The 26,106-nt window shown below is 46.9% G+C and overlaps 1 protein-coding gene across 2 annotated transcripts in view; it reads right to left on the bottom strand.

Annotated features, from left to right (window-relative positions):
* Positions 1 to 439: 439 nt before the first annotated feature.
* The window catches only part of TUNAR (transmembrane neural differentiation associated intracellular calcium regulator), a 54,150-nt gene continuing 28,483 nt past the window's right edge, over positions 440 to 26,106 (bottom strand). For both annotated transcript variants that reach the window (XM_070358496.1, XM_070358497.1), the window contains one exon: positions 440 to 2,905. In XM_070358496.1, the coding sequence (XP_070214597.1) occupies positions 2,720 to 2,866 (147 nt within the window). In that variant the 5' untranslated portion in view covers positions 2,867 to 2,905 and the 3' untranslated portion in view covers positions 440 to 2,719. The remainder of the gene's footprint in view (positions 2,906 to 26,106) is intronic.

Below are 26,106 nucleotides of genomic sequence, written 5' to 3'. Positions count from 1 at the left end.
CCCCTCAATAACTTTCAAATTAGTACACTTGAAAAATCACCAGGGCTTCCACAGTTCAAACAAAGCAGTTTCATTGGAACAGAGTCACATTCAGTTTTGTCTGCTTGAAAAAAAAAAAAAAATCAGCACCTCCCTGGTGGTCCAATGGTTAAAACTTCACCTTCCAATCCACAGGATGTGAGTTCGATCCCTGGTTGGGGAGTTAGGATTCCCAACCAAAAAAAAAAAAAAAACATAAAATAGGAAAACAAGCAAAGGTAAAACAGAAACAACACTAGCAAATTCAAAAAACTTCAAAAATGGTCCACATCAAAAAAAAGAAATCTGAAATAAAATAAAACAAATATATATATAGGTAAAGGAATGACGTGAAGGTTTAAAAATACCAGGACGCTGGGGGGTGGAAAAAGGACATCGGTAGATTTTTTTTTTTTTCCATTGCACCTTTATTGTGTACACTGTTCAGAATTCTCACACAGTCTTTCTAGAACCACACGGAACCCGTGAGATGGCTCCCTCCCCCGACAGTCCATTATATTTCTAAGCAGCCTCCTCCTGGCCTCCCTCCTCGAGTCCTCACGTGGCCAGCGTTGTGCCAGGATGCAAGGAGTTGCCAGGGGTTATTCATTCTTAGGAGGGAAGGAGGGCGGGGAGCAGAGCTGGCCCTCGGCAAACCACGGGTGTGCATCCGGCCCCGCGGGCCCTCTCCCCGCCAGTCCCTGCCTCTCCATTCCCTCTTTGCCCAGCATGTGACGCCCCTCAGTGGGCTAGGGAATCAGACAGCTCTGGGAATTTGCCTTCTGACTCACCACTGCCAGCTACCTGACCTCGGGGAAGTTTCACCATCTGAGTTCCCCTTTCTTCCTCTACGATGTGGGACAGAGACTCTCCAGCTCATTTCCTGTGAGCATTCAACGACTGAAGGGATTCAGGGTCGGGCACAGCGCCTAGCACACAGTATGTCCTGAACGCACATCGACTTCTGTTCCTTCTGGTGGGGAAGAGAAAACTCTTGATGAGGGCCAGGTGCTCGGGGCATCTGCTTTATAAAGAGCCTGGTCCTTAACATGTCCAAGAAGTGACTCTCTAAGGGTGAAATTTCAGACACCACGACATTGGGAGGGAGAGACCTGGCGGTGATCTCCTGGACATCATTCGACTCCACATAGGCAGCCTGCTGCTTCTTTTGCCCACAGGCAAGGCTGGCGCTGGCAGAAGGAACACTAACCCTGTTTATAAGGCCATGCCGCTGCAGCCAGTAAAAGGCCCGTCTCAGGGAGGCAGGAGAACAGGGCACATTCATCCTGATTCAACTGTCCCTGCCAGGGAGGAAGTAGCTTCTTGTGGGTGTAAACCAGGAGCTTGAAGAAATGTAGCAATCTTTTAGGGTGACCATTGCATCCCCTTCTAGAGCTCTTGAAAAGTCATCTGTTGCAGGGGTGTCCTCCCAGCCTGAAACAGCCAGGTGAGCTCTTGGGGGGTGGGGTCCAAGTGTCATCCACACCCCCACCTACTTTGCAAAGGCTCCCAGGAGGCTCACTACGGGAATTACGCACCTAACGCTGAGCTTTTCCCCCGCTTGTCCTTCCCACCCATCTTTCATGGCATGTGGCCATCAAAATCAAATCTCATCGACAAATGGTCACAAGAATGAAATGACGCTGCCAATGAGAAGCTGAATACTCCATCCTATAGTTGATCCACAGATGTAGCCGCGCCCTTCCTCCATGGTATTCCTTGTAAAAAGAAACATTTTAAGCTGATCTATATCACTCAGCCCTGTTCATGCAGTAGTCTCAGTAAGGATACGGTACATCCAAAGTCCACATGCCCACGACCATTTTACATCTCCAGTATAACAATGAAAAGTCGCTCAGTGGACAATCCTAAAACATGCACCAACCAAGATCACAGCTGGTCTTATGGGAAAATGTCCTCCAGACTGAAAAGCACGAGAGGGAAACGATTCCAGATGAGAGAACAAGGACTAGAGCGATTACACAACAGAACCACTGCAGTCTAAGGTAGATACAGCAGGTAAAACCAAGGAAAGCTGTATGGATCCAGGAGCGCGTCTCCAAATATTTGGTTCATGCTAAAAAATAGAGCACATTTATTAAAAATATATATTTATAAACCTTGATATGAACAGATACACACATCAAGCCAATGAAAAAAAAGAAAAAATAAGTTATCTCCCCGGTATCAAATAGTTAGACACTTTTGATGAATGAGATGCTTGTCAAGGATTGTCCCTGTGGTTTTTTGGTACCAAACAGTTCATCGAGTTAGGAGGAAACATGTGTCCTGGGAGACAGGCCGAGAGCTGTGTCTGCTGTGAGCTGCGTCCACCCCTGTTCCTCTTTTTGAACACGTGGCATCTGTCAGTGACCTGGGATAACCCATCTCTGCACCCATCCACTCCCTGATGGTGTCAAAGGGCAGTTTTCCAAGCATCCTTTCGGGTCCCCTGCCAACGATGTTGAGTTCCTTGCTGTGTGAATGAGTTTTGGTGGATTCATTGTGCTTTAGTGTCTGCTCCTTGCAGCAGGATTGGTTGATTTTGGTGACCCTTTATGGAGTTCGAAGGTGCATCTGATTGGGCGGTATGTGTCGGTCAAGGCTGCTTGCTGGCACAGTGTCCGGTCACTGATCGGCCAACACACAGGACTCCTCCTGTCTTTTGGCCATCCCGAGGCCTGAGGGCCCACTGGGCCATTCACAGAGTGGTGTAGATGTATACAAATATGATGACGATCAGGTTCAGAATGGTCCCAATAATCCCCAGCATCGCCAAGACACTCTCTTCTTTACTCTCTTTTTCCTGGCCTCCTCTGTCTTCGTCATTTCCACTCGTGATTACCATCTTGGTGGCAAATGTCTTTATCTTCCTCACCAGACTAACCTGTGATTGGAAAGAGGCAGCACAAAAAAATGACAGTTTATAAGCATCCTCTCCAAAGCCTGGCAGACCGGGTCGGGGAGTGATTTCATGTCTGGGGACTAGGCCTTGGGTGGGCCCGAAAAATCTCTCATGGAGAAAACCTTGGGATGCACTGCTCTTTGACCATGGAGAAATGGCAGAGCATGGCTGATCACTTTCAAGGATGAAGATTGTGATATTGGCATAAAGAGCTCAGCCCGGCGTTCAGCTTGGCCACCACCCATTCTACTGGGATTTTGTTTTACTCCTTTTCCTTGAAGCAGAGACAGACAGCTGCACAGTCATCCAACACAAGCACGTGGGCTCTCCCACAGCAGCGGGAACTTGACACGTGTTCACGTACTAGATCCCACCCTAGACAAGTACAGTCCTGCTCGTGCATGAAGTGGGTAGGAGGGCGTCGTGGTCACACTGTGCTTTAAACACTGGCCACCCTGTGAACAAGGGTGACCGAACCTAGGGAAGGCAAGTTACTGAGACCAGAGAGGATGGAAAGGGGGGAGGGAGAGAGCATCATAAGAAACCCACATCACCGCCAGCGGGAGCACACACTGGTCAAATCATTCTGGAAAGTTCCCTGGCATTACCCAGAGAAGCAAAGAGATAGTCCCCAGCTGGGCTGAGCTCCTGACCTCCTAGATGTTCATTGAAGAGAAATCCCTGTACCTGTGAACCTGGCGACAGTGACAGGAATGCTCCTGTGAGCTTCAGCTGGGAAGGCAGAGGACCAGAAATTACCCAAACAGGCATCAAGAGTTGAAGAGAAGGACACGTGGCTCCTACGATGGACGCATCCACACCAAAGAATATGACACGGCAGTGAAATGAACGCACAGCGGCTACACGTGATGGTGTGGGTGAGGCCCCGTCTCGTATGAAGAAGGATGGTGCAGAGAACACCCACAGCATGTGTCAATTCATAAAGACTCAAACAGGGCACGTCAAACAAGTATATTTAGCGACACGCACTTAGGTGTTTGTAAAATGCAAGAGAATGACCAACAGAATTCAGGAGAGTGGCTACTTACAGGAAAGGACAGAGCGGGAATCCCCTCAGAGCAGCAGCAGAGACCTTCAATATACTGGTCATTTTCCATTTGTGAGGCTGTGCGGGAAGCATGTCGAGGTTCGTTTTTTATCTTTATCCTTTCAACTGTTTCAGAGATTGCCTGACGTGTATGACGTATTTTGCAATAACAAAGATATTTCTATTTATTCTTTAAAATAATATGACCATTCAGGGGGCCTGGTGGGCAGCTGAAACCTTCTTTTCCACTGATGACTAATCCAAACAACGTGGGGGGTGGGGTGGTGGGGATGACTAATGTGTATGAGATGGCAGCAGCAACAGCCTGTCCTACTTGATGAGATGGGACAGGGACCAGGCCAGGGCCCCTGGCTGTACCTCTTCTATTAGAGAGCTGTGTTTTTTCGAGCTAGAAGGCTTTTCAGGCTCCAGAGTGGTGACAGTCAATTTTCTGTCAACCTGACTGATTCCTGGATCCTGGGGTGCCCAGACATTTTTCAAACATGATTCTGGGTATGTCTGTGAGGGTGGTTGCTGGATGAGATTGACATTGGAATCGGTAGACTGAGCAAAGCAGACTGCCTTCCCCAGTGTGGGTGGGCCTCATCTAAGCTGTCCAAGGCCTGAATAGCAAAAAAGGGCTGAGTGAGAAGGAACTCTTCCTGCCCGACTGCCTTTGAGCTAGGACATCAGCTGTTTTCTGCTTTTGCATCCAGAGGGAAACCTAGGCTCTTCCTGGGTATTGAACCTGCCAGCCTTCAGACTGAAATGAAACCATCAGCTCTCCTGAATCTCCTGGTTGCTGACTCACTCTGCAGATCCTAAGACTTGGGGGTCTCCATAATGACATGGCGCTTCCCAGGTGGCACTAGGGGTAAAGAACCTGCCTGTCAATGCAGGTTAGACGGAACAGACGCAGGTTCGATCCCTGGGTCAGGAAGATGCCCTGGAGGAGGGCATAGCAACCCTCTCCAGTATTCTTGCCTGGAGAATCCCACAGACAGAGGAGCCTGGTGGTCCAGAGTGTTGCACAGAGTTGGACATGACTGAAGTGACTTAGCACACATAATGATATGAGCCAATTTCTTATAACAAGCCTCTATCTTTCTATCTATCTCTGTCTCTCTCTCACTGGTTCTGCTTCTCTGAAGAACTCCTGACAAGTCAGTTCAGGGGTCAAAGGATATCTCAGGACAAACATATTAGAGGAATCACGAAAAGGACTCCAGGTAGGCAGAGAGGGCGGCTGCCAGGTGAAACGCCTGCATGCCTCTTCCCTCCTCTGGGCACATGAACCCCTGCAAGGGCCAGGTCACACCTTGGGAATCTGGTCTGGATTCAGGACACAGTGTAGGTGGATAGATTTCTTTGTGAAGGAGAGGCACACGGTGAAGACCAAGGGAACTGATGTAACAGGCACGTGTGCACAAACGAACAAATGTGTGCCTTAAAGGGAAGGCTCATTCCCTTCACAACTTTGGCTTACTTGACAGACTCAGAGTGGGTTCCTACCACCCTAAAGTGGTCAGGGCAAGACTTCGTCTTTTCAGAGCTATCCACTCTGTCCTAGCCAATGGAATGAAACTTCTTGGAATAACATCTATATACAGGATGTAATTTCTAATTAAAATTGCTTTTTAAATGAAAAAAGCAGCTTTGGCTAGGCAAAGCTTCTAGGCTGGACATGTTTGGTTTTCTTTCTTTTTCTTTCCAGTACAGTTTTTTTGATGATGGGTAATACACAAACAGAAAGGTGCACAGACTTTAACCATACTTGATGAGTGTTCATACCTGTTAGCTGTCACCAACATCAAGAAACAGAACCTTCAAGTACCCTAGGAGGCTCCCTCTTCCATTCAATCCTTTTCTTCCTTCTTCTTGAAAACCGTTACCTTGATTTCTAACATCCTAGGCTAGTTTTGCCTGTTTACGGATTTTATGGAAACAGAACCATACAGGATGTCCTCTTTTGAGTCTTTCCCCTTCACTGTTATGCTGTGTGTAGCTGCAGCTCGTTCATTCTCATTGTGAACAGTACTCCATTATATAAACAGACCCACTACGTATGCATTTATTTTACTGCTGATGGGCATTTGGGTTGCTTTCAGTTTGAGGTCATTATGCTGTTCTGAACATTCTTTTACATTTCTGCTGGCAAACGCACATATGCATTTCCCCAATGTTTTAAATGAAAATTTTCACATACAGCAAAAGAAAAAATTTATACTGAGCACCCATCCACTCAGCAACTAAATGTCACTATTAGCATGTTACTATACTTGGTTTTAGTCACTCACCTAGAGCCAGACATCCTGGAGTATAAAGTCAAGGGGCCCTTAGGAAGCATCGCTAAGAGCAAAACTAGTGGAGATGATGGAATTTCAGCTGAGCTATTTAGAACACAAATCATGATGCTGTTCGAGTGCTACACTCAATATATCAGCAAAGTTGGAAAACTCAGCAGTGGCCACAGGACTGGAAAAGGTCAGTTTTCATTCTAATCCCAAAGAAGGGCAATGCCAAAGAATGCTCAAACTACTGTACAATTGCAGTCATTTCAAACGATAGCAAGGGTACGCTCAAAATCTTTCAAGCCAGGCTTCAGCAGTACATGAACTGAGAACTTCCAGATGTACAAGCTGGGTTTCAAAGAGGCAGAGGAAACAGAGATAAATATGCCAACATTTGCTGGACCATGGAGAAAGCAAGGGAGTTCCAGAAAGCCTTCTACTTCTGTTTCATTGACTATGCTAAAAGCCTTTGAATGTATGGATCACAACACACTGTGGAAAATCTTTAAAAGATGGAAGTACCAGACCACCTTACCTGCCTCCTGAGAAACCTGTATGCAGGTCAAGAAGCAACAGTTAGAACTGGACACGGAACAACGGACTGGTTCAAAATTGGGAAAAGAGTAAGACAAGGCTGTATATTGTCATCCTGCTTATTTAACTTACATGCAGATTACATCATGTGAAATGCCAGTCTGGATAAATCACAAGCTGGAGTCAAGATCACCAAAAGAAATATCAACAACCTCAGATTTGCAGATGATACCACCCTAATGGCAGAAAGCAAAGAGGAACTAAAGAGTCTCCTAATGAAAAACAAAGAGGAGAGTGAAAAAATTTGTTTAAAACTCAACATTCAAAAAATGAAGATCATGGCATCTGGTCCCCTCACTTCACGGCAAACAGAAGAGGAAAAAGTGGAAGCAGTGACAGATTTTACTTTCTTGGGCTCCAAAATCACTGTGAACAGCGACTGCAGCCATGAAATTAAAGGACACTTGCTCCTTGGAAGAAGGAAAGTGAGGACAAACCTAGACAGTGTATTAAAATACAGAGATATCACTTTGCTGACAAAGGCTCATATAGTCAAAAAGTTATGGTTTTTTGCAGTGGTAAAGAATCTGCCTGTCAATGCAGGAGACGCTGGAGATGTGGGTTTGATCCCTGGGTTGGAAAGATACCCTGGAGTAGGAAATAGCCACCCACTCCAGTATTCTTGCCTGGAAAATTCCATAGACAGAGGAGCCTGGCTGGCTGTAGTCCATGGGGTTGCAAAGAGTCGGAGATGACTGAGCACACACATCATCTTTCCAGTAGTCATGTATGAATGTTTCAGTTGAACCATATGGAAGGCTGAGTACCGAAGAACTCATGCTTTCATATTGTGGTGGTGGAGACGCTTTTGAGAATCCCTTGGACGGCAAGGAGATCAAACCAGTCAATCCTAAAGGAAACCAAACCTGAGTATTCATTGGAAGGACTGATGCTGAAGCTGAAGCCCCAATACTCGGGCCACCTGATGTGAAGAGCTGACTCACTGGAAAAGACTGATGCTGGGAAAGATTGAGGGCAGGAGGAGAAGGGGACGACAGAGATGAGATGGTTGGATGGCATCATCGACTGGATGGACATGAGCATGACAAACAGGAGATAGTGAAGGACAGGGGAGCCTGGCGTGCTGCAGTCCATGGGGATGCAAAGAGTCAAACATGACTTACTGAACAACATTTGCTTTCTCAGATACCTATCCCTGAATCTTATCCAGCCATCTTTTTGGGGTGCATTTCAAAGTAAACTGCAAATATCATTATCTGTGTCGGGTGCTCAGTCATGTCTGACTCTTTGCAACCCCATGGACTAGAGCCTGCCAGGCACCTCTGTCCATGGGATTTTACAGGCAAGAATATAGGAGTGGGTTGCCATTTCCTTCTCCAGGGAACTATCATCCATTTAAATACTTTCCTTTAAATACTGCAGTTTACATGTATTAACTAGAGTCAAGGTTTGTTTGGAATGTTTTCTTTTGATGTAAATCTGTGCCATTTCCTATTGGCTCCATCCCCCTAAGAGAAGAACTGCTAGGGTATAAGGTATAAGTGGTTGCACGCACTCACTTGTTTCTGAGTGCAAGGTTGGCCCCTTGTTTCATCTTGGTGATTCCATGGCCTTTGCATGGGGTCACAAGAAGGCAAAGGGACATCCACTCCCTTCTCTGCCCTGGACAGACATCTACCCAAGCACCAGTTCTCTTTCATGGGTCTCTTGTTTCTTGTAGTTCCCTTAGCCAGACTTCAAGCCCTGAGAGAGTAAGCTTTTGAATCTCCAACACCAAGCACAGGGCTTGGCATGGACCAGGCATTTGGGGAAAGTGCACTGAAGCAGTGCGTGAGTGGGTGCTGCAGGCTGGGGGAGCGGTGGGGGTGGGGGTGTGAATCTGGCCATCCCCGTCTCTGCAGGGCAGGGACAAGATCACCAAGGTTGGTCTAAAGAGACACAATTAGCTCTGCCCTTAAAACCCAACACCCATCATCGCAGTCACTCAAGCAAAACAAAGTACCAGTCACGGAGGCTGCTTGGTTTCAAGGCTTAATTTAGCCTCTTCCCCGAGTTAACCCAAGACAGCTCTGACTCAGGAGGAAGTGGAGGAGAATAATCAGGTCGACTGTGTTTACTTTCTGAGGTCTCTGCAGCAAACCAAGAGCCCAGAAGAGGCCTTCTCCGACTCCCGAGAGCTACATTCCAAAAGTCTGCCTCCAAGGGGCTTGAGTCATTAGCCTGAATCTCCCCAGAGAAATGGCGTTGGGAATGCAGCCGGGTTCCCAAGGGAGCCACCGAGGGTTTCCTTAGAGAGAAGTGATTGGAACACGGTTTTCCTTGGGAAAAGCTGTCTGGTCAGGGAGTGGAGGAGAATGAAAGAGGTTGGGAGATTAGCTGAAAACTAGACCAATAACAGAGATGGGAGGGGAAAACAGAACCAAAATAAAACAGAAAGGAAAGCTGGGGACTAGGCAACGTCTGACATGAAGCCAGATGCATAGGCATAAGTTCATTCATTCATTCCGTCACTCATTCCTACCTGCCAGGAACTGGAGTGGGGCAAGGGGAGTGAGAGTTAGCTGCTAACGAGAAAGGCATTTTTTTGGGCATGTTAAAATGTTCTAGACTTAGATTTTGGTGATGGTTGCACAATTCTGAATTGTACACTTTGAAGAGGTGAATGCAGTGGTTTGTGGATTTTATCTCAATAAAGAGGTTTATCTCAAAAAGAGAGCATTTGCAACAGTAGTGGAAATATAAATTACCTAGAAATCAATCTAACAAAAATATGTAAAATTCTTTAAAAAGAAAAGTTTACAGACATAAAGTTGCACCTATATAAGAAGGAAGACACACCATCTTCAAGGATTGTGAGAGTCAGTATCTAGAAAACATGATTTCTACCTAAGGTGATCTATATACAGAGCTACTACAGTCAAAATTTCTACAGGGTCTTTGGTGCTACCCAGCAGGCTGATTCTCGGAGAAGGCAATGGCACCCCACTCCAGCACTCTTGCCTGGAAAATCCCATGGATGGAGGAGCCTGGTAGGCTGCAGTCCATGGGGTCACACAGAGTCGGACACAACTGAAGCGACTTAGCAGCAGCAGCAGGAGCAGCAGGCTGATTCTAAAATGTATATCAAAGTGCAGAGAGATAATAATAGGCAAATTATTTATTAAGGAAAAATAAGGAAAGGGAACTTGCCTTATAAGACATCATGAATTATTGTACAGCTTTAGGAGTTAACCCTTAGAAAAATAAGTCCAAAGAACAGAAAAAGAGCCACACATATATGGACACTGCTCATCACTGGGGGACATGGGCTTCCCATTTATTCCAGCTTCCCAGTGCTGGAATAATTGGGTAACTATATAGAAAAAAATCAAACCAAATTCCACCAGTTCCAGGTGGATTACAGACAGCTGCGAAAAGGAAAACTTAAGAACTTTTATAAGACAATATAAGTGAATATGTTTATGACCTTGAGGCTGAGGATACCTTATTGAGACATAAAAGTTCAAACTATAAAGAAAATTAGTAATAAATTCAAAAGCATTAAATTTAATACCTCTGTTTATAAAAAAAGTGTCATAAAGTCAAGCCATAATCTTGGATACATATATACACACACATGTGTATGTACTATGTGTCTACATATACATACTATATACACTGTATATCATACATATCATGTTAGTGTCATGCCAGTAAGAAAATGATAAAACTCCCAGTAGAAAACTGGGCAAAAATCATGTTCAGGCACTTCTCAAAAGAGTAAGTAAGCATCGAGAAGCTAAACCTCAGTAATCAGAGAAACGCAAATTAAAATACGATGAGAAAAAAAAAAAAAAACAAAATACAGTGAGTTACTACCCAACAGGCATGATGGACAAGAGGTAAAAAAATCAGAGAAAGCCATTCGATACTGACAAAGGCTGTAAGGCAACAGGGAGGCTTGTTCACAGCTTCGGGAGTACTGGGGCTTTCCAGGTGGCTCAGTGGTAAAGATCATCCTGCCAGTGCAGGAGACGCAAGAGACACGGGTTCGATCGCTGAGCCGGGAAGATCCCCTGGAGAAGGAAACGGCAACCCACTCCAGTATTTCTGCCTGGAGAATTCCATGGACAGAGGAGCCTGGTGGGCTACGTCCACGGGCTTGCAAAGAGACAGACATGACTGAGCGACTGAGCACATGCAGAAGTACAGCGTGGTCACCGTCACTTTGTAAGGTAGGATGCTATCATCTCATAAAGATGCATATACTCAGACCCAGGTGACCCACCATCCCACCTGCGGGCACATACCTGGGTACACCTGCACAATGTCCCAGAGCTGCCAAGAATGCTGACAGACAGCAATGTCAGTGTTCACGACATGTTGGGAACAACACAAATGTCCATCCACCGTGGCTTGTCATATATTCTATATGGCGAGAAAAGGAGTGAAATGCTGCAGCCTGCAAGAATGAATCGCTGCTACAATGTAGATTTAAAAGTAAGCCGCCAAAGACTGCATAAAGGATATCCCCATCTATATGAAGTTCAGAAACAGGGGAAACTGAACAAGTTGTTTAGAGATACAGTAAGTGAGTGAAAGTCACTGAGTCATGTCTGACTCTTTGCGATCCCCTGGAGTATACAGTCCATGGAATTTTCCAGGCCAGAATACTGGAGTGGGTAGCCTTTCCTTTCTCCAGGGGATCTTCCCAACCCAGGGATCGAACCCAGGTCTCCCGCATTGCAGGCAGATTCTTTACCAGCTGAGCCACAAGGGAAGCCCAAGAATACTGGACTGGGTAGCATATCCCTTCTCCAGAGGATCTTCCCGACCCAGGAATTGAACCAAGGTCTCCTGCATTGCAGGCGGATTCTTTACCAACTGATCTATCAGGGATAAAACTACAAAGAAAAGCAAGAGAATAATAAACCACAAGGCCAGGGGAGTGATTACTACCAAGTAGAGAGGGGGAGTGGAAGGGATCCGGGACCCCTGAAGTACTGGTAACATTTCTTAAGTGGGGAGGTGGGTACATGGATGCTTTACACTTTACATTTTCTAAATAGACTTTTGATATCCATCCAATAATTAATACAATTATTTAATGAGTAATTATTTCAACTGAATACTTACTAATGAAACAAAGCTTATAATAAAAACAAATGTATAATTCATTAAAACAACTTAAAAAAAAAGATCCACAGGGCTCTAAAGACTACAAGTATTGCTGCTGCTGTGGCTGCTGCTATGTCGCTTCAGTCGTGTCTGACTCTGTGCGACCCCATAGATGGCAGCCCATCAGGCTCCCCCGTCCCTGGGATTCTCCAGGCAAGAACACTGGAGTGGATTGCCATTTCCTCCTCCAATGCATGAAAGTGAAAAGTGAAAGTGAAGTTGCTCAATTGTGTCCAACTCTTCGCGACCCCATGGACTGCAGCCTACCAGGCTCCTCCATCCATGGGATTTTCCAGGCAAGAGTACTGGAGCTATGTAAATATGTATGTGTAAATTTCAGGGGGAGCCCTGTGCTCTGTAACCAGGGAGAGGCCACCCTCTCTGCAAAGACCAAGGTGATGTTATAGAACTCTGCTCAATGTTATGTGGCAGCCTGGATGGGAGGCGAGTCTGGGGAGAATGGATACACATATATGTATGGCTGAGTTCCCTTGCTGTTCACCTAAAACCATCACAGCATTGTTAATTGGCTATATCCCAAAACAAATTAAAAAAAAAAAAGATCAAGGTGACTGTGCAGGCAACAACGCCTCAGGTTTTGAGAAAGTGATATTCAGTGGGAAGAAATCACAATGCTGCCCTCAAATGCATCTGACATCCTAGCTCGGCTCTGTGGTTTACCAGCTGTGTGAGTTGGGCAAGCGGCTTCACCTCTCTCAGACTCCGTTTGCTAATCTGTAAGGTGTGGGTTAATACTCAGCTTGTAGGACTAAACAGAATGGCCGTGAACTGTCTGGTTCAAGGACTGGCAGCTACTGAGATTAAATGATGAAGATGTGCATGGTGATTGGCACTTGTTCTCGTGGCCCCAGGAGCCTCCTTTCCTCCAGCTAAACACCACCCACCTCTAACTGGTTTGTGCAGTCTCGCCTAATCACGTTCCTGCTCCTGGAAAGACCCATTCCAAAATCACAGCATTTACAAGGCAAACAGTACTCCAGGCAAGGTCTTCCCAGCCCGGTGGGGCAGGGCTATCCCCTCCATCCTTCTGGGGCAGCACACCCACTAACGCTGCCCAGAACCACACTGGCTTTGGGGTCACCACACCATGCTATGGAATCGTCATGCTACAGAGCCATGTGGACCTCTTCCTGTCCGAGGGAAGTGAGTGTGTGGAAGCCAAAGCCAGGACTAAGTATTCTGACTCTGTTACATTTCAGCAGGCTGACTTTTGCCCATGGAGCCACCCGTGAGGCCATCTCAGCTTCCAGAGGACCCCTTCTACCCACCCAGTCCTCCTCCATCTTCAGACCGTCCACAAACTGGACATGCACACCCTCCACGCTGTTGTCTAGATGATTCACGTCCCAATTTTTGACCAGATTTCCAGGGTGATGCTAACGTGTTCATAGCATCATAAGTCATTTGACTTCTATTGTTTGCTTTCCCCTTCTATGCATATTTCTCTATCTTTTTTGTAAGATGCCGTGAAGTCCAGCTAAGATTTCTAGGTCTACCACGCCAGTGACCTTGCCAGAGGAGGACATGGCTGAGAGACGCAGTCCTAGGGACCCACGCTGGGTCCTGGTGCCCTAGGCAACCCCTAGGGGTTGCAGGGTCCCCTTCTCTACACCCAATTTCTCAGAGCTGCTTAGTAAGTCACACATCTTCCTTCAGCTGCCACTTGGCAATCAACAGCAAACAGGGAATGAAAAAAAAAAACTTACAGGATTATGAAACATTGCGCAGCAGTTTAAAATGAGGATCAAAAGACCAAGTGGCCTGAAGGCAGATGCCCCCGCTATGAGATGGGAGAAAAAACCCCACAAGATATTGCAATTCAGTCCTACTTAGGATTCCAAATAATAGTTTTAAAGCCTCACTAGAACAAGAGAAAAATGCCTGGGGGGAGAATATTTTGAAATTTTCTGTCATGTATTTGACTATGTTACTTTAGATGTGAAGAGCTGACTCACTGGAAAAGACCCGGATGCTGGGAAAGACTGGGGGCAAAAGGAGAAGAGGGCGGCAGAGGATGAGATGGTTGGATAGCATCACCAACTCAATGGACATGAATCTGAGCAAACTCCAGGAGACAGCAAAGGGAAAGCTTGGAGTGCTGCAGTCCATGGGGTCACAGTCAGACCCGACTGAGCGACTGAACACACATTGTTTATATTCCCTCATATTGAAAACACATATATGCGTAAATAAAACCATGAAGACTCCAAGTGCTTCTGTCTTTCTAAGAGCCTTAGAAAATTCACTATACGAGTGAAAAGGACAAAGCAGGCAGCCTTCTCTGTGACATATCTCTCTGTTGGGGGAAGGAAGTGGGGAGGGGGCTAGAATTTGAGCTGGGAAAGGGGTGTGGCTGAGTGTGGGAATGCCAAATGTTAAAAGTTCTGACAGTGTTTTGTTCCACCAGAGATACTCAAGGCACATGGACCTGGCTTCAGTACCCTTTAATTCTAGCAGAAATTCGCCAGTCTTGGGACTAAATCTGTGCTCCCCAACATGCTAAGAGGTACCACTCATTCAAGACAAGGAGGGGAGAGACCATTTCATTCAAGTTCTTTCCAGGATTTGCTGACCACCTTCCCAAGAGTGGCTCTGGCTCAATTGTAATTCCCAGTGTTTTTCCATCTCAAGGACATTTTTATATTGTTGGGGGGAGGAAGTTTCATTCCATCCTATTTAACAAGGATGAGCTTTTGCCTGGACATTCAGAAACGCTGGATGACAAATCCAGTGGATGATGCCAGAGCATTAAAGAACCATTGACATCTCCTTAGAGAACAGACCTCAGTGGTCACTTAAAACACAGCATCCCCTGGGGAACCCATAGACCAGGATCCCCATCAGTATCCTCCGAGCATCCACAGAGCATGCGCCAATAGAAAACCAGGTCCCTCGGGCATCTCGTGACCCAGGGAGGGGGAGACATAAACATCACTATGGAGATGCGAGCCCTGGGCACAGGGGAACACACAATGGGGGAGTCCCCACTCACGTGAGAGGCATGCAGGGAATTCTCCCAGGAAGATGGGAGGGAGCTAAGCTGAGACCCGAATAGCTAGCAGGACTAGTTCAGCCCATTGTAAGAGAAAACTAGGCGTTAGGAGATTGGCAGGCGCAAAGAAAAGGTGAATGTGCGAAAGGCTGCGTGCAGTGAGTCTGGGCGATGAAGCATCCCAGTGAGTCTGGGGAGAGCTGAAGTCTCAGGGGGAAGAGGTCAGTACAGGGGCTCTTGTAAACCACACAAAGAGCTTTGGAATTTATTTCACAGACTATGCAATAAGTACATGGATGCTAGTTTCGTATTTATTGTCTCAACCATACATATACACTATACGTGAGATGGGCTTCCCCAGTGGCTCAGGGGTAAAGAGTCCCCCTGCAATGCAGGAAACACGGAGATGCAGGTTTGATCCCTGGGTCAGAAAGATCCCTTGAAGGAGGGCATTGCAACCCACTCAAGTACTCTTGCCTGGAGAATCCCATGGCCAGGGGAGCCAGGCAGGCTATAGTCCTCAGGGTCACAAAGAGTCAGGATGTGACTGAGCATGAGCACAAGCACACATGAGAAACTTCATGAAAAAATTGCCAAAACCCATTTAGCTCCTAAAATCAGACCCCAGTAATAAAAAATGGTAACTCGCTCTCCAAGATGAAATGTTCAGACCAGGTGGCCTCCAGCTCTGCCTCGGGAAATCAGCCAGGAAGCACTGTCTGAGGGACAGACACCCAGCATCCAGGTCAGGTCCTCTGCAGAAGCTGGGCAAGAGTTCTCCAGAGGACAAACTCCTGCCCGTGTGCCCACATCCAGTCTAAGCAGCCACAGAGCAGCCTGTGCTTCATTAGACGCTACTCAAGGCAGATGGCAGCTCGGACACACCTGTGAATTTACCCCCGGGGGCTCCAAAGAGCCGGCGAAGAAAAAGCATTTGTAAAGCATTTAACCTGCTCCACAAAGGTTTGCAATTGTTATTATTATCATTACTGGGTCCAAGTTTGTACTGCTCATCAGAGACAATTTGTTGGGACAAGGAATAGCTACTTTATTTGGAAAGCTGGCAGACTGAGAAGATGGTGGACTCATGTCCCAAAGAACCATCTTGCCTGAGTTAGAATTTGGGCTTCTTTTATACCAAGAGGGGAGGAAGTAAAGTCAAGCATTTCTTGGTTCTGGTCAGCCTCCAGAAGGGATGTGCTAGTTTCTTCCTTCCTGCAGTTATTCACAGGTGGGCCTGGTCAGGAGGTTTCCTGTGAGCTAAACAAAGTTGTTTTAGCTTAATGCTCATTACCTCAGAGACAGGGTTCCCAGAGATGGGCCATTATGTATAATGTAAGCTTATAGGCATCATCCCTTTAGTGATTAACTTGTAATAAAATACAAAGGTTCTCCTCTATTACATCATCATTATCATTGTCTTTTACTGACAGATATTGCTGGATCCAGCTTTGCACATGAGACCCATCATGACATGACCAGTAACTACTTCTCTAGCTACCCAAGAAGATAACAATTGTAGCTGCTAATCAGTAAGTACAAGGTATGGGCCAAACTCTATATTGTCATCCAGCCTGTCAGCCACTTGAAAAGTATTCACTGAGCACCTACTATGTGCCAGGCCCTATTTGAGAGTCCTGGGATACAGCAGCAGCAAAAAGAAGTGCTTGTCCCCTTTAAGAGACACGGAACTGAGACTCAAAATAGTTACTGAACACCTACAACATGCCTGGCACTGCCCTAGGCACTAGGGGTATGGCCGTGAATAAAACAAAGAACTCAAAAACTGAGTCAGGATCGAGCCAAAGTACTGCTCACCCTCTGCCTCCCTCTCATGCCTCTCACTCTGCTCCTGCAGCCCCCTCCCCTTAACTCCCACCGTGTTCTCTAACCTCAGCGCATCTGCCCACTCTCCTCCCAGCTTGGACAACTGCCATTCATCCATTCAGGTTCAGCTTACTTGGCAGCCTCTCTCCAAGGATCCCTTCTTGACATCGGGAGGCCCACTGCAGACTGCGTCTTGAGCACCACCAGTCCTATTCTGTAACCATCCCTTTATCTGGGTCCTTCCCTACTCAACTGTGAGCTACTGAGTCTGGTTCATCTCCATATCCCAACCCTCCCCCACCTGGCCTGGACTTCTAATGGTGCTCAGTGTACTGAAATAGCAAGTGAATGAATGAATGAAAAGATGGAATCAAGGGAGCCTGGGGAAACCCAGGGCATCTTTCTTTCTTCTCTTGTCTGCCATCTACAAATGGTGACACCATTTGCACTCAGAGTGAGCAACGGACAGACTGACCAGCCTGGCCTACCTGCTCCTAACCTGGGGAAGAGCCTGGGCAAATCTCTCTGCACTCAGCTCACCCGTGTGGTCAAGGTGAGTGTGGGTCCAGATAATAAGATATGGGGGCCCTTGTCGGTAGATGGGCTTGTTTTCTTTCCCACCTTGAAGTCTGATGAAAGGGAGGCTTAGTTTACTATGTGGAGGGTAAGAAAAGTTTAAATACTCATATAAACAGAAAAAACAGCTCCTTGTACTAACCTTTAAGGGTAAATTAATCAGTCTTTCTCTCGCTTAGATGAGAGTACACTTTTTAGTTTTGGGAAGAGTGAATTATATTAGCCTAGACTTCCCTGAGATCATCAGGGAGCTCCAGGGAAAGACTGCTTAAACTCAGCAGTGGAAACAAGACACAACCCCACCAGCCTGCCTGCTACTTCCTCTGCGCCATGGACCCCACTTGCCAGGAGAACCCACGCCCAATTCTCAGGAGAAGCAGGAAGTAGGGAAAGAGGCGGGGACTCTGAGGAGCCGTATCTGAGTTCCAGTTTGGCCCCCAGTGAGCTGTGTCACCTTAAATACATTATCCTCTGTCTCCAGTCCTCATCTGTAATCAATTCAAGATGGACACAAACCTTGACTTTCAAGAAACAAATATTTTCCAACAGTTGAGGGTAAAGCTTACTGGAGGGAAAGTTGGCAACACCCAGTAGAACTGCATGTGCATTTATCTGCCAAGCTGGCAAGCTCACTCCTTGGACAGAGCTCTGAAGATAACACCCAGCACTGCAAAAATATTCACGCAGTTTATTCAGTGCAACATCACTGGAAAATGCAAAAATGTGATAAGCAACCTAAACACTCAGACACAGGAGGGGAGCTGAATGAACTCTGGTATAGCCACACGGTGGAGTACTATGCAGCTGTAAAGAAGGAGGGCAAGAGAGTGATACGAACTAATTTGGGGATCATTCCAGGACTTACGGTTAAATTAGAAAAGCAAACAGTGAGAGTGGAATGCTACAATTCATTCAAGATTGAGGCTGTAAGATATACAACCTGCTCATCAGTACAGAGGAAATACAGAAAGGCTAAATTAGAAATGAAAGAGAAGATGGGCTACCTAGAGGAGGTAAGAAAGGGGTAGAGAGAAGTCAAGGATGAGATCAGATTGGCAGGGATGAAGAGGGAGTGACACGCCTCCGAGTATATCTTTTGGTTCAGATCTGATGGAGAAGCACTGTGATGTTTCATATGACCTTCATATGCACACAAAAAGCAACTAAAAACAACCAAGATGTGAGAGAAACTCAAAATAGGATGTCAGTGCTAACATAAGGACCAAATTGCTATAAATAAGTAATATAACCACAGTGAAGAGGGTGGGAAAGAAAAGTATTAACTTCAGAGGCTTTGGAAAACCATGCTTTGAATGTGTAGTGTGGCACTGAGGATAGAAGTCGCTGGCATCACTTAGTAAACGCATTTCTCACAGGGATGTGGGTCAGCAATTCTGAAACTGCTCTATACTGGAGTTAAATACATATATCTGAGATAATGAGAACTGGGCTTCTCACTGCTGGAGAAAGGAATTACACATAAGGAAAGGAGGGAAGGTTAAATGAACCTTGTGCCGTTGAACTGGAATTAGAGCTATCAGGATAGACTTACGGTTTTTAATATACATACAGGTAGGTGGATACAGGAATACAGATGAGGATATATTCGTGTGTTAGTGCATCGCCATGTAACTCCCAGCTGTGTCCCTGGGAGGGTCTGAACGCAGTGACACCTCAGTAGCAATGAGCACACCCAACACCCAGATCTTGGTTTCTATATGCCATTCTCCAATGAAAGGAACCAGGACCCTTGGAGAAGTGGCTTGCCACAGGATTTGGGAAAGGAAAATACAAGATAACTTTGAACATCTTACGACTTGAAAAAATAAAGAAATGCTCACAAAAAAATGAGTGGGGATGGTCAAAAACACAAGTACAAAACTGAAGGTGTTCCTAATATGAAGCCAAAGCTGGAACAACATAAGCAAGAAAATAAATAGCCACAGTAACAAATCATAGCTTACAGAATAATGTAACTATCCAGGGGTCTATATAGCTATAAATAACCACATACACAAATAAATGGGAGAGAAGGGCCAGTTCTTTCTTACAGTAGAATTCCAAGTAGTAAAAGCAGAAATAAAGAAGGAAATAGAAAATTATCATTAGGCAAAGATTACAGTCATAACTGTTGTAGAAAAGACCCCTTGATGGATGCTAAAATTAATGGGTGAAAATTTAGGGAGAAAGAGCATTTGCTTAGTCTCCTGGGTAAAGTACCTCCCTCCAGACACCTATTAATTTGAAAGGAAAGATAGGAACTTGACGGTGGAGAAGCCTGGCAGACAGCACCTTAGACAAGTGACCAAGGTCAACATGACCAGTCATGAGATGTAGACACTATAAACCTGATAGGAGGCAGAGAGCAGGACACAGCGTCACCTCCGTGGGATCCCTGCCCGAAACGGACCACCTCGGTTCACACCTGATGGAACATCGCACAAACCCAAACTGAGGGTCATTCTACAAAATCACTGATCAGTGCTCTTCAAAAGTGCCAAGATCATGAAGAGCAAGAAAAGACAGAGCAACTGTTACAGACTGGAGGGGACGAAGGAGCCAGGACAATTAAGGGATGTGGGATCCTGGGTGGGACGCTGGAACAGGGAAAGAACCTTCGTGGGAACTCTGCTGACTTCAGAGTAAGGTCTGAGGTTTAGTTAGTAGCCGTGTACGATGCTCTCTGCCTGGGTTTGCTCACTGCACTCTGACCATGCAAGACGTGAACTTGAGGGGAAGCTGGGGGAGGAGAACTCTGTGCTATTTCCACAACTGTAAGTCTAAATTAGTTTTTTGAGAGGTAATGCTTAGCATCATCATTCAGTTACTTCACAACTGCTTTTGCCAGATCACCAGGCCTTTGCCGGGCCCTACAGAACTGTCTGTGGCGTGTGTGTGGGCATGCTCAGTTGTGTCCGACTCTTTTGCGACCCCATGGACTGTAGCCTGTTAGGCTCCTCTGTCCATGGGATTTCCCAGGCAAGAACACTGGAGTGGGTTGCCTTTTCCATCTCGAGGGGATCTTTCCGACCCAGGGGACAACCTGCGTCTCCTGCATCTCCTGCACCGCAGACAGATTCTTTACCACTGAGCCACCTAGGAAGACCTGCTAAAGTGTCAATCACTCTGTGGGGGCTGGGAAGGGGACCAATCCTTGGTGAAAGGAGCTCCAGAACTGAAGGGAACTTGTGGCACCTTTTAATGTCCTCAGCCAAGGCTGGAGTTCTAAGGGGTCCACAATCAGTCTCTGCAGAGATCCCAGACTAGGTTGCCCCTCGGCTCCCTGACTCTTCTGCAGACACCACCACCACTACCCAACCGCCCCCCTCCTACAGTGCCTTGCTTCTCAAGAGCACCCAGGACTCCAGGCCTCCACCGCTCAGGGGCTGAGTCTCAGGGCCCCAGGTTCTGGTCAGTTTACATTCTGCATTTCCGGACTCACAATGAGGCCTGGTCGGCATGCACCTGTGCTGCACTTTGAAACAGGTCCCTGCCTGATTGCAGCTCCTAGTTCCTGTCTGAGAAGCCTGATCAGCAACCCTGGGCCTGGGCTGCTGACCTTCATGTCCGCTCCATCCTCCAGGGAAAGATTGCTTTGCTCCAGAAGCTGACTGATGGCTGGCACTCTGCTCCTGAGGCTGGAGGGGTCAGGCTGCCGCCTTCCCGAGTCTGGCCCATGCCCACCTGCTCCTCAACCCTGCCTATCTTGTGGCACGTGTACCCCACTGCCCAGCAGACAGACCCCCAATACCCCACAGACCCACAATGCCAACTGCTTGCCGGCCTCAGTCTGTCTGCCAGACCACCTTTTCCCAGCTCCCCAAAGACGCAGGTCCCAGCCAGCCACTCAGGCCAAGCAGCATATCTCCAGGTGTATCAGGCAAGACCCCAGATCTATTCTCAGGCAACTAGCAGAACTCACATTATATGGACGTGAGCTGTCAAACACATCCACAGCCCACAGCATCTGCCAAAACCCTCTTCCCCAGCTGTGGTGGGTCACAGATGACCACAGAACCTCTGACACACTCTACCCTGCAGAGGCTGGATCTGTGTCCCCTCCCTTGGGGTGACAGCACAGAGTTGGGAGTGACCCTGTGCCAGTTTCTGGGTCCAGCCTCAAGACACTGGTGGCTTCCACTTCCTACCCTCTGGAACACTGCACTCCAGGGGAAGCCAGGTGCCCCCAAAGAAGGTCAACATCCCTAGGACTGCCTGCTGCAGAGAGGCCTGATCCTTGCCCATGGAGAGGAACGAGGAAAGAGAGGCTGAAAACCCCAGCTGTGCCAACCGCCCCACCCAGGTACCAAACGTCTGAGTGGATGAACCTTCAAACCACATGACCTGAATGCAGGAGTCCTCATGCGGAAACCGCCCCATCAAGCCCAGTCCATCCACAGAGACTTAAGAGATAATAACAACTTCTGTTTCAAGCCACTAAGTTCTGGCTGTTGTGCAGAAGATGAGATGGTTGGATGGCATCACCCATTCAATGGATATGAACTTGGGTGAACTCTGGGAGATAGTGAGGGTCAGGGAGGCCTGGCATGCTGCATGAGGTCGCAAAGAGTCAGACACGACTTAGCGACTGAACAACGACAGCAACGCAGCAAGAGATAACATTGGCTGAAGGAGGCTTTTGTTTGCAACCCTCCAGGAGAAAGAAGCTTGTCTTCTTCAAGTAACAGCAAGTTATTACAGCAGAATCTGATAGTTAAACAGGCAGACAGTGTCTTCTGGGAGAATAGCAAAGATCATGAACATCAGTTTTCTCATCTGTAAAGTGGGTGTCACAATTCCCCAGGGAGTCGGATGAGAACTGGGTGACCAAGCTGGCCGTATCTGAGATCTGTGTCCAACATGCGTCACTGGGTGTGTGTGGGTGGGCAGGGCCGGGGGCGGGGGGTGCTTCATTCTGAAATCCATGGATCTGAGTTCAAATAGATCCAGACACCTAGCAGGGACTCAGGGTATCGAGTCTGGCTGCCCTCACCTGGACAGTCCCACTTGGCTAAGCCATCATCTCTCACTTCCTGCTGGCCAAGGGACCTTGGACACCCTGAGGGTAGTCAGGGGAGCACGGGCTGATGGAGCCCTTCCTAGGGGCTAGACAGTGTTCTGGGCATTTCACATCCGTGGACAATTTTAACCCTCATAACAATCACAGAGGAGGAAGTGCTGCCATCATATTTTACCAAGCAGCAAAGTCAAGCCAGTGAGAGGAAGGGACATCCCAAAGCAGGTCCCACAGCTGGGAGGTGTCAAGAGATCTGGACACACATCTGGCTTTAAGCCTATGCTCCCAAGTACCCCATTCTATTGCTTCCTGGCAAAGGGCCACAAACCTCCCTCTCTCTGTTCATCTCTGAGCCTCCGTTTTCCTGGTGTACAAAATACGATGGGAACACCTTCCTGCTAAGTGTTGTGCAGATTAATGAGAACTCACCTTGGTGCCCAGCACACCTCTTCTGTCTCTCCCCATCACCACATTTTGTGGGTGAAGATTGCAAATAAAGGATATCCCTCCTCCTTGGAAGAAAAGCTATGACAAATCTAGACAGCATACTAAAAGGCAGGGCAACTCTGTGCCAACAAAGGTCCATATAGTCAAAGGTACAGTTTTTCCAGTAGTCATGTATGGATGTGAGCTGGACCATAAAGAAGGCTGAGACTGAAGAACTGATGCTTTCAAATTGTGGTGCCAGAGAAGACTCTTGAGAATCACTTTAGACAGCAAAGGAGGTCAAACCAGTGAATCCTAAAGGAAATCAACCCTGAATATTCATTGAAAGGACTGATGCTGAAGCTCCAATACTTTGGCCACCTAATGCGAAGAGCTGACTCACTGGAAAACACCTTGATGCTGGGAAAGATTGAGGGCAAGAGGAGAAGGGGACAACAGAGGATGAGACAGTTGGATAGCATCAAAAACTTGGTGGACATGAGTTTGAGCAAACTCTGGGAGAGAGTGAAGGACAAGGAAACCTGGCGTGCTGCAGTCCATGGGGTCGCAAAGAGTCAGACATGACTTAGCAACCAAACAACTGAGAAAATGTATGTTCCTTAGTCTCCCCAAAAAATCACACAGGGAAAGGACAATCCTTTTGAGGAAACTCAACGTGAAGGTCTTGATCAGATGAGAAAGAGAAGAAGCTGACGTGACTGTGAAGGAATGTGGACCCCTCCTCCTGCAGGGGATATGGAAGCAAAAGTCTCTATTCTTTGCCCCCCACCCCAGTCCAGGCTGAGAAGTTTAACTGGCATATGAAAAGGATGTGGCCAGAAAGTCCTTTAAAGCAGGTCTCCAAATCTTCAGGATCTAATGCCTGATGTAATGATGATAGAAATAAAGTGCACCATAAATATAATGAATCATCCAGAAACCACCATGCCCCCACCCCACAGTCCACAGAAAGATTCTCTTCCACGAAACTGGTTCCTGGTGCCAAAAAGGTTGGGGACCGTGGCTTTAAAGAAGTGAGTTCCTCACCCCATCTCCTGATTACCCAGCACTCGTGTGTCCCCATTTCTCAGTTCCCCTGGGGGAGGTCCCGGGGTTTCCGGAGGACACAGCACAGTGCCTGTAATTGAGATTTCTTAGCACTCAGGTCTTGCTGAGCAAACAGCTCAGCCAGCTAGCTGTGGATCAACAGCCCGTATTTCATGAATATTTTTCTTTGGATGGTTGTACCCATCAACACTTCACTTTCTCAGGAGCATTTGCATTTTAATGTGAATTTTTTCTCGACACGACTAGACAGCTGGGTGGGTTTTACCATCGACTGAGATACCAAAATCCCATCTCTGCATATGGATTCTCCAAGGGTGTTTGTGTCCTGGCTGGAAATAACATCCATCTGAATGACAGCTTTTCTGAAGAAGCTGCTACTGACATGCAGACGTTACATGTAAGGGTTACAATTTTGATCCAATGCGTGTCTAAAACTAATGGGGAAAAATTTTTTTAATGGATTTTGCTATCAGGCCTCATCCTCCCCCAAACATATATAATATAGCTCCTGCCTACCTGTCCAAATTCCTCCTACTCTCCTTCTCAGTCCTTCCTGTACCAACTGCAACCCTTTTGGCAAATACCACCCCCAACGCTTTGCACTTGACATTTCCTCTATCAGACACTTTGACCGAACTTTTGTGCTGACTTGCTCCCACCGTATTCAAGTTTTGCTCAGATAGTCTGCTGTCAAAGAACTCTTCCTGGCTACCCCATCTGTAAAGGTCCTACCTCTTCATCCTTCATCCACATTCCTACTTTATTTTCCTCAAGGTGCTGATCATGACCTGAAAGCATATTATTTTTCATTCTTCCTCTTCTTCCTCGCTTGGAAGATTAGCCACATGAAGGCAATCTTGTCCTCCAGCGAAGCCCCAGTGCCAAGAACAATGTCAAGTGAATAAATAGACTCCAAAAGTTGCTTTAAATAAGTGCCCATTTTCCAGATGAGACAGTGTGGCCCACTGCGGGTAAACGATTTGTCCATGACAGCAGGATCCAGGGGCATCAACCGTTACACTGTCGTGAGCCCAAATCTATCAGATTAACTCCTACAGTCTATATTGGCATACCTTCTTTCTTTTTTAAATTATTTATTTGGCCACATCAAGTCTTAGTCATGGCATGTGGGATCTTCGTTGCATTATGCGGGATCTTTCGTTGCAGTCCACAGAGTCTCTAGCTGCAGCATGAAGGTTTAGTGGCTCTGGGGCATGTGGGATCTTAATTCTCTGACCAGGGATCGAACCTGCATCCCCTGAATTGCAAGACAGATTCTTAATCACTGGACCACCAGGGAAGTATCTATATTTGCATAATTTCTATTTCATGACTCAACCCAAGCACATTGGCTCCCTTGACATCTCCGACACCGACACCACCTACATGGGGGCTGGTGCCCAGAAGATGCTCAGGCAACATCTGCAGAAAGAAGTCTGAATGCATGAGCAGGATTCCTTGTCTATGATTCACATGGGGGAGAGGAGACGGGAACATCAGGGGTCTTCCCATCCGACCACTCCCTGGTCACTCAACCCCTTTTCTAAGATCTTCCATGCAGGGGTGCCCAGATTTCTGCTGGAGCATCTCAGGGCTGCAGGAATCACTGCCTCCCACGAGCAGTTGCTCTTGTCAGAAAGCTTTTCCGCCAGCCAGACGATAGCTTGTGCTCCTTTCTCTGCTAAGCACACGCCTTCTGGAACTCTTCCTTGAATCGCTTCCTACTCATCTCAAACGTTATGTTAGAAAATAAAAGAGAGAATCAATAAATGATCGCTGAAGATAAAAGGCTGGGGGAAAACACGCTCTTAAAATGCTAAAGGCGGCTGAAAAAGAGAGAAAAAGGAATTTAACAGAAGCACTTGTAAACCATGCGCCCTCAGTCCTGTCTATCTGCACATAAAACAGCCCAGAACTTCCCGCTACGAGACTGTCTGTCCATAAAATGGGGATGTGGGCCAGATGGGTTCATTGCTTCTAAAGGCAGTGCTGCCCCTCTTTTACTGCCTTTTGTTAGATGCTGACAGGTGGTCAGAAATCCAGCAACACTTGTCCTTCTGGGACCATTCTCTGCCTGGGACCCTGAGCACCATGTCCTACACAGGAATAGCTGACGTGGATGAGCACTGTGTCCAGGCCACCCACTCACTGCCTAGCACAGCCCTGGGCACGAGGCAGCCTCTGTCTGCAGCCTGCATCCAACAG

This window comes from Bos mutus, chromosome 21 (genome assembly GCF_027580195.1).
Source record: "Bos mutus isolate GX-2022 chromosome 21, NWIPB_WYAK_1.1, whole genome shotgun sequence".
NCBI lineage: Eukaryota > Metazoa > Chordata > Mammalia > Artiodactyla > Bovidae > Bos > Bos mutus.
The sequence above is the reverse complement of the archived record's forward strand: the minus strand, read 5'-3'. Positions and strand labels throughout refer to the sequence as shown.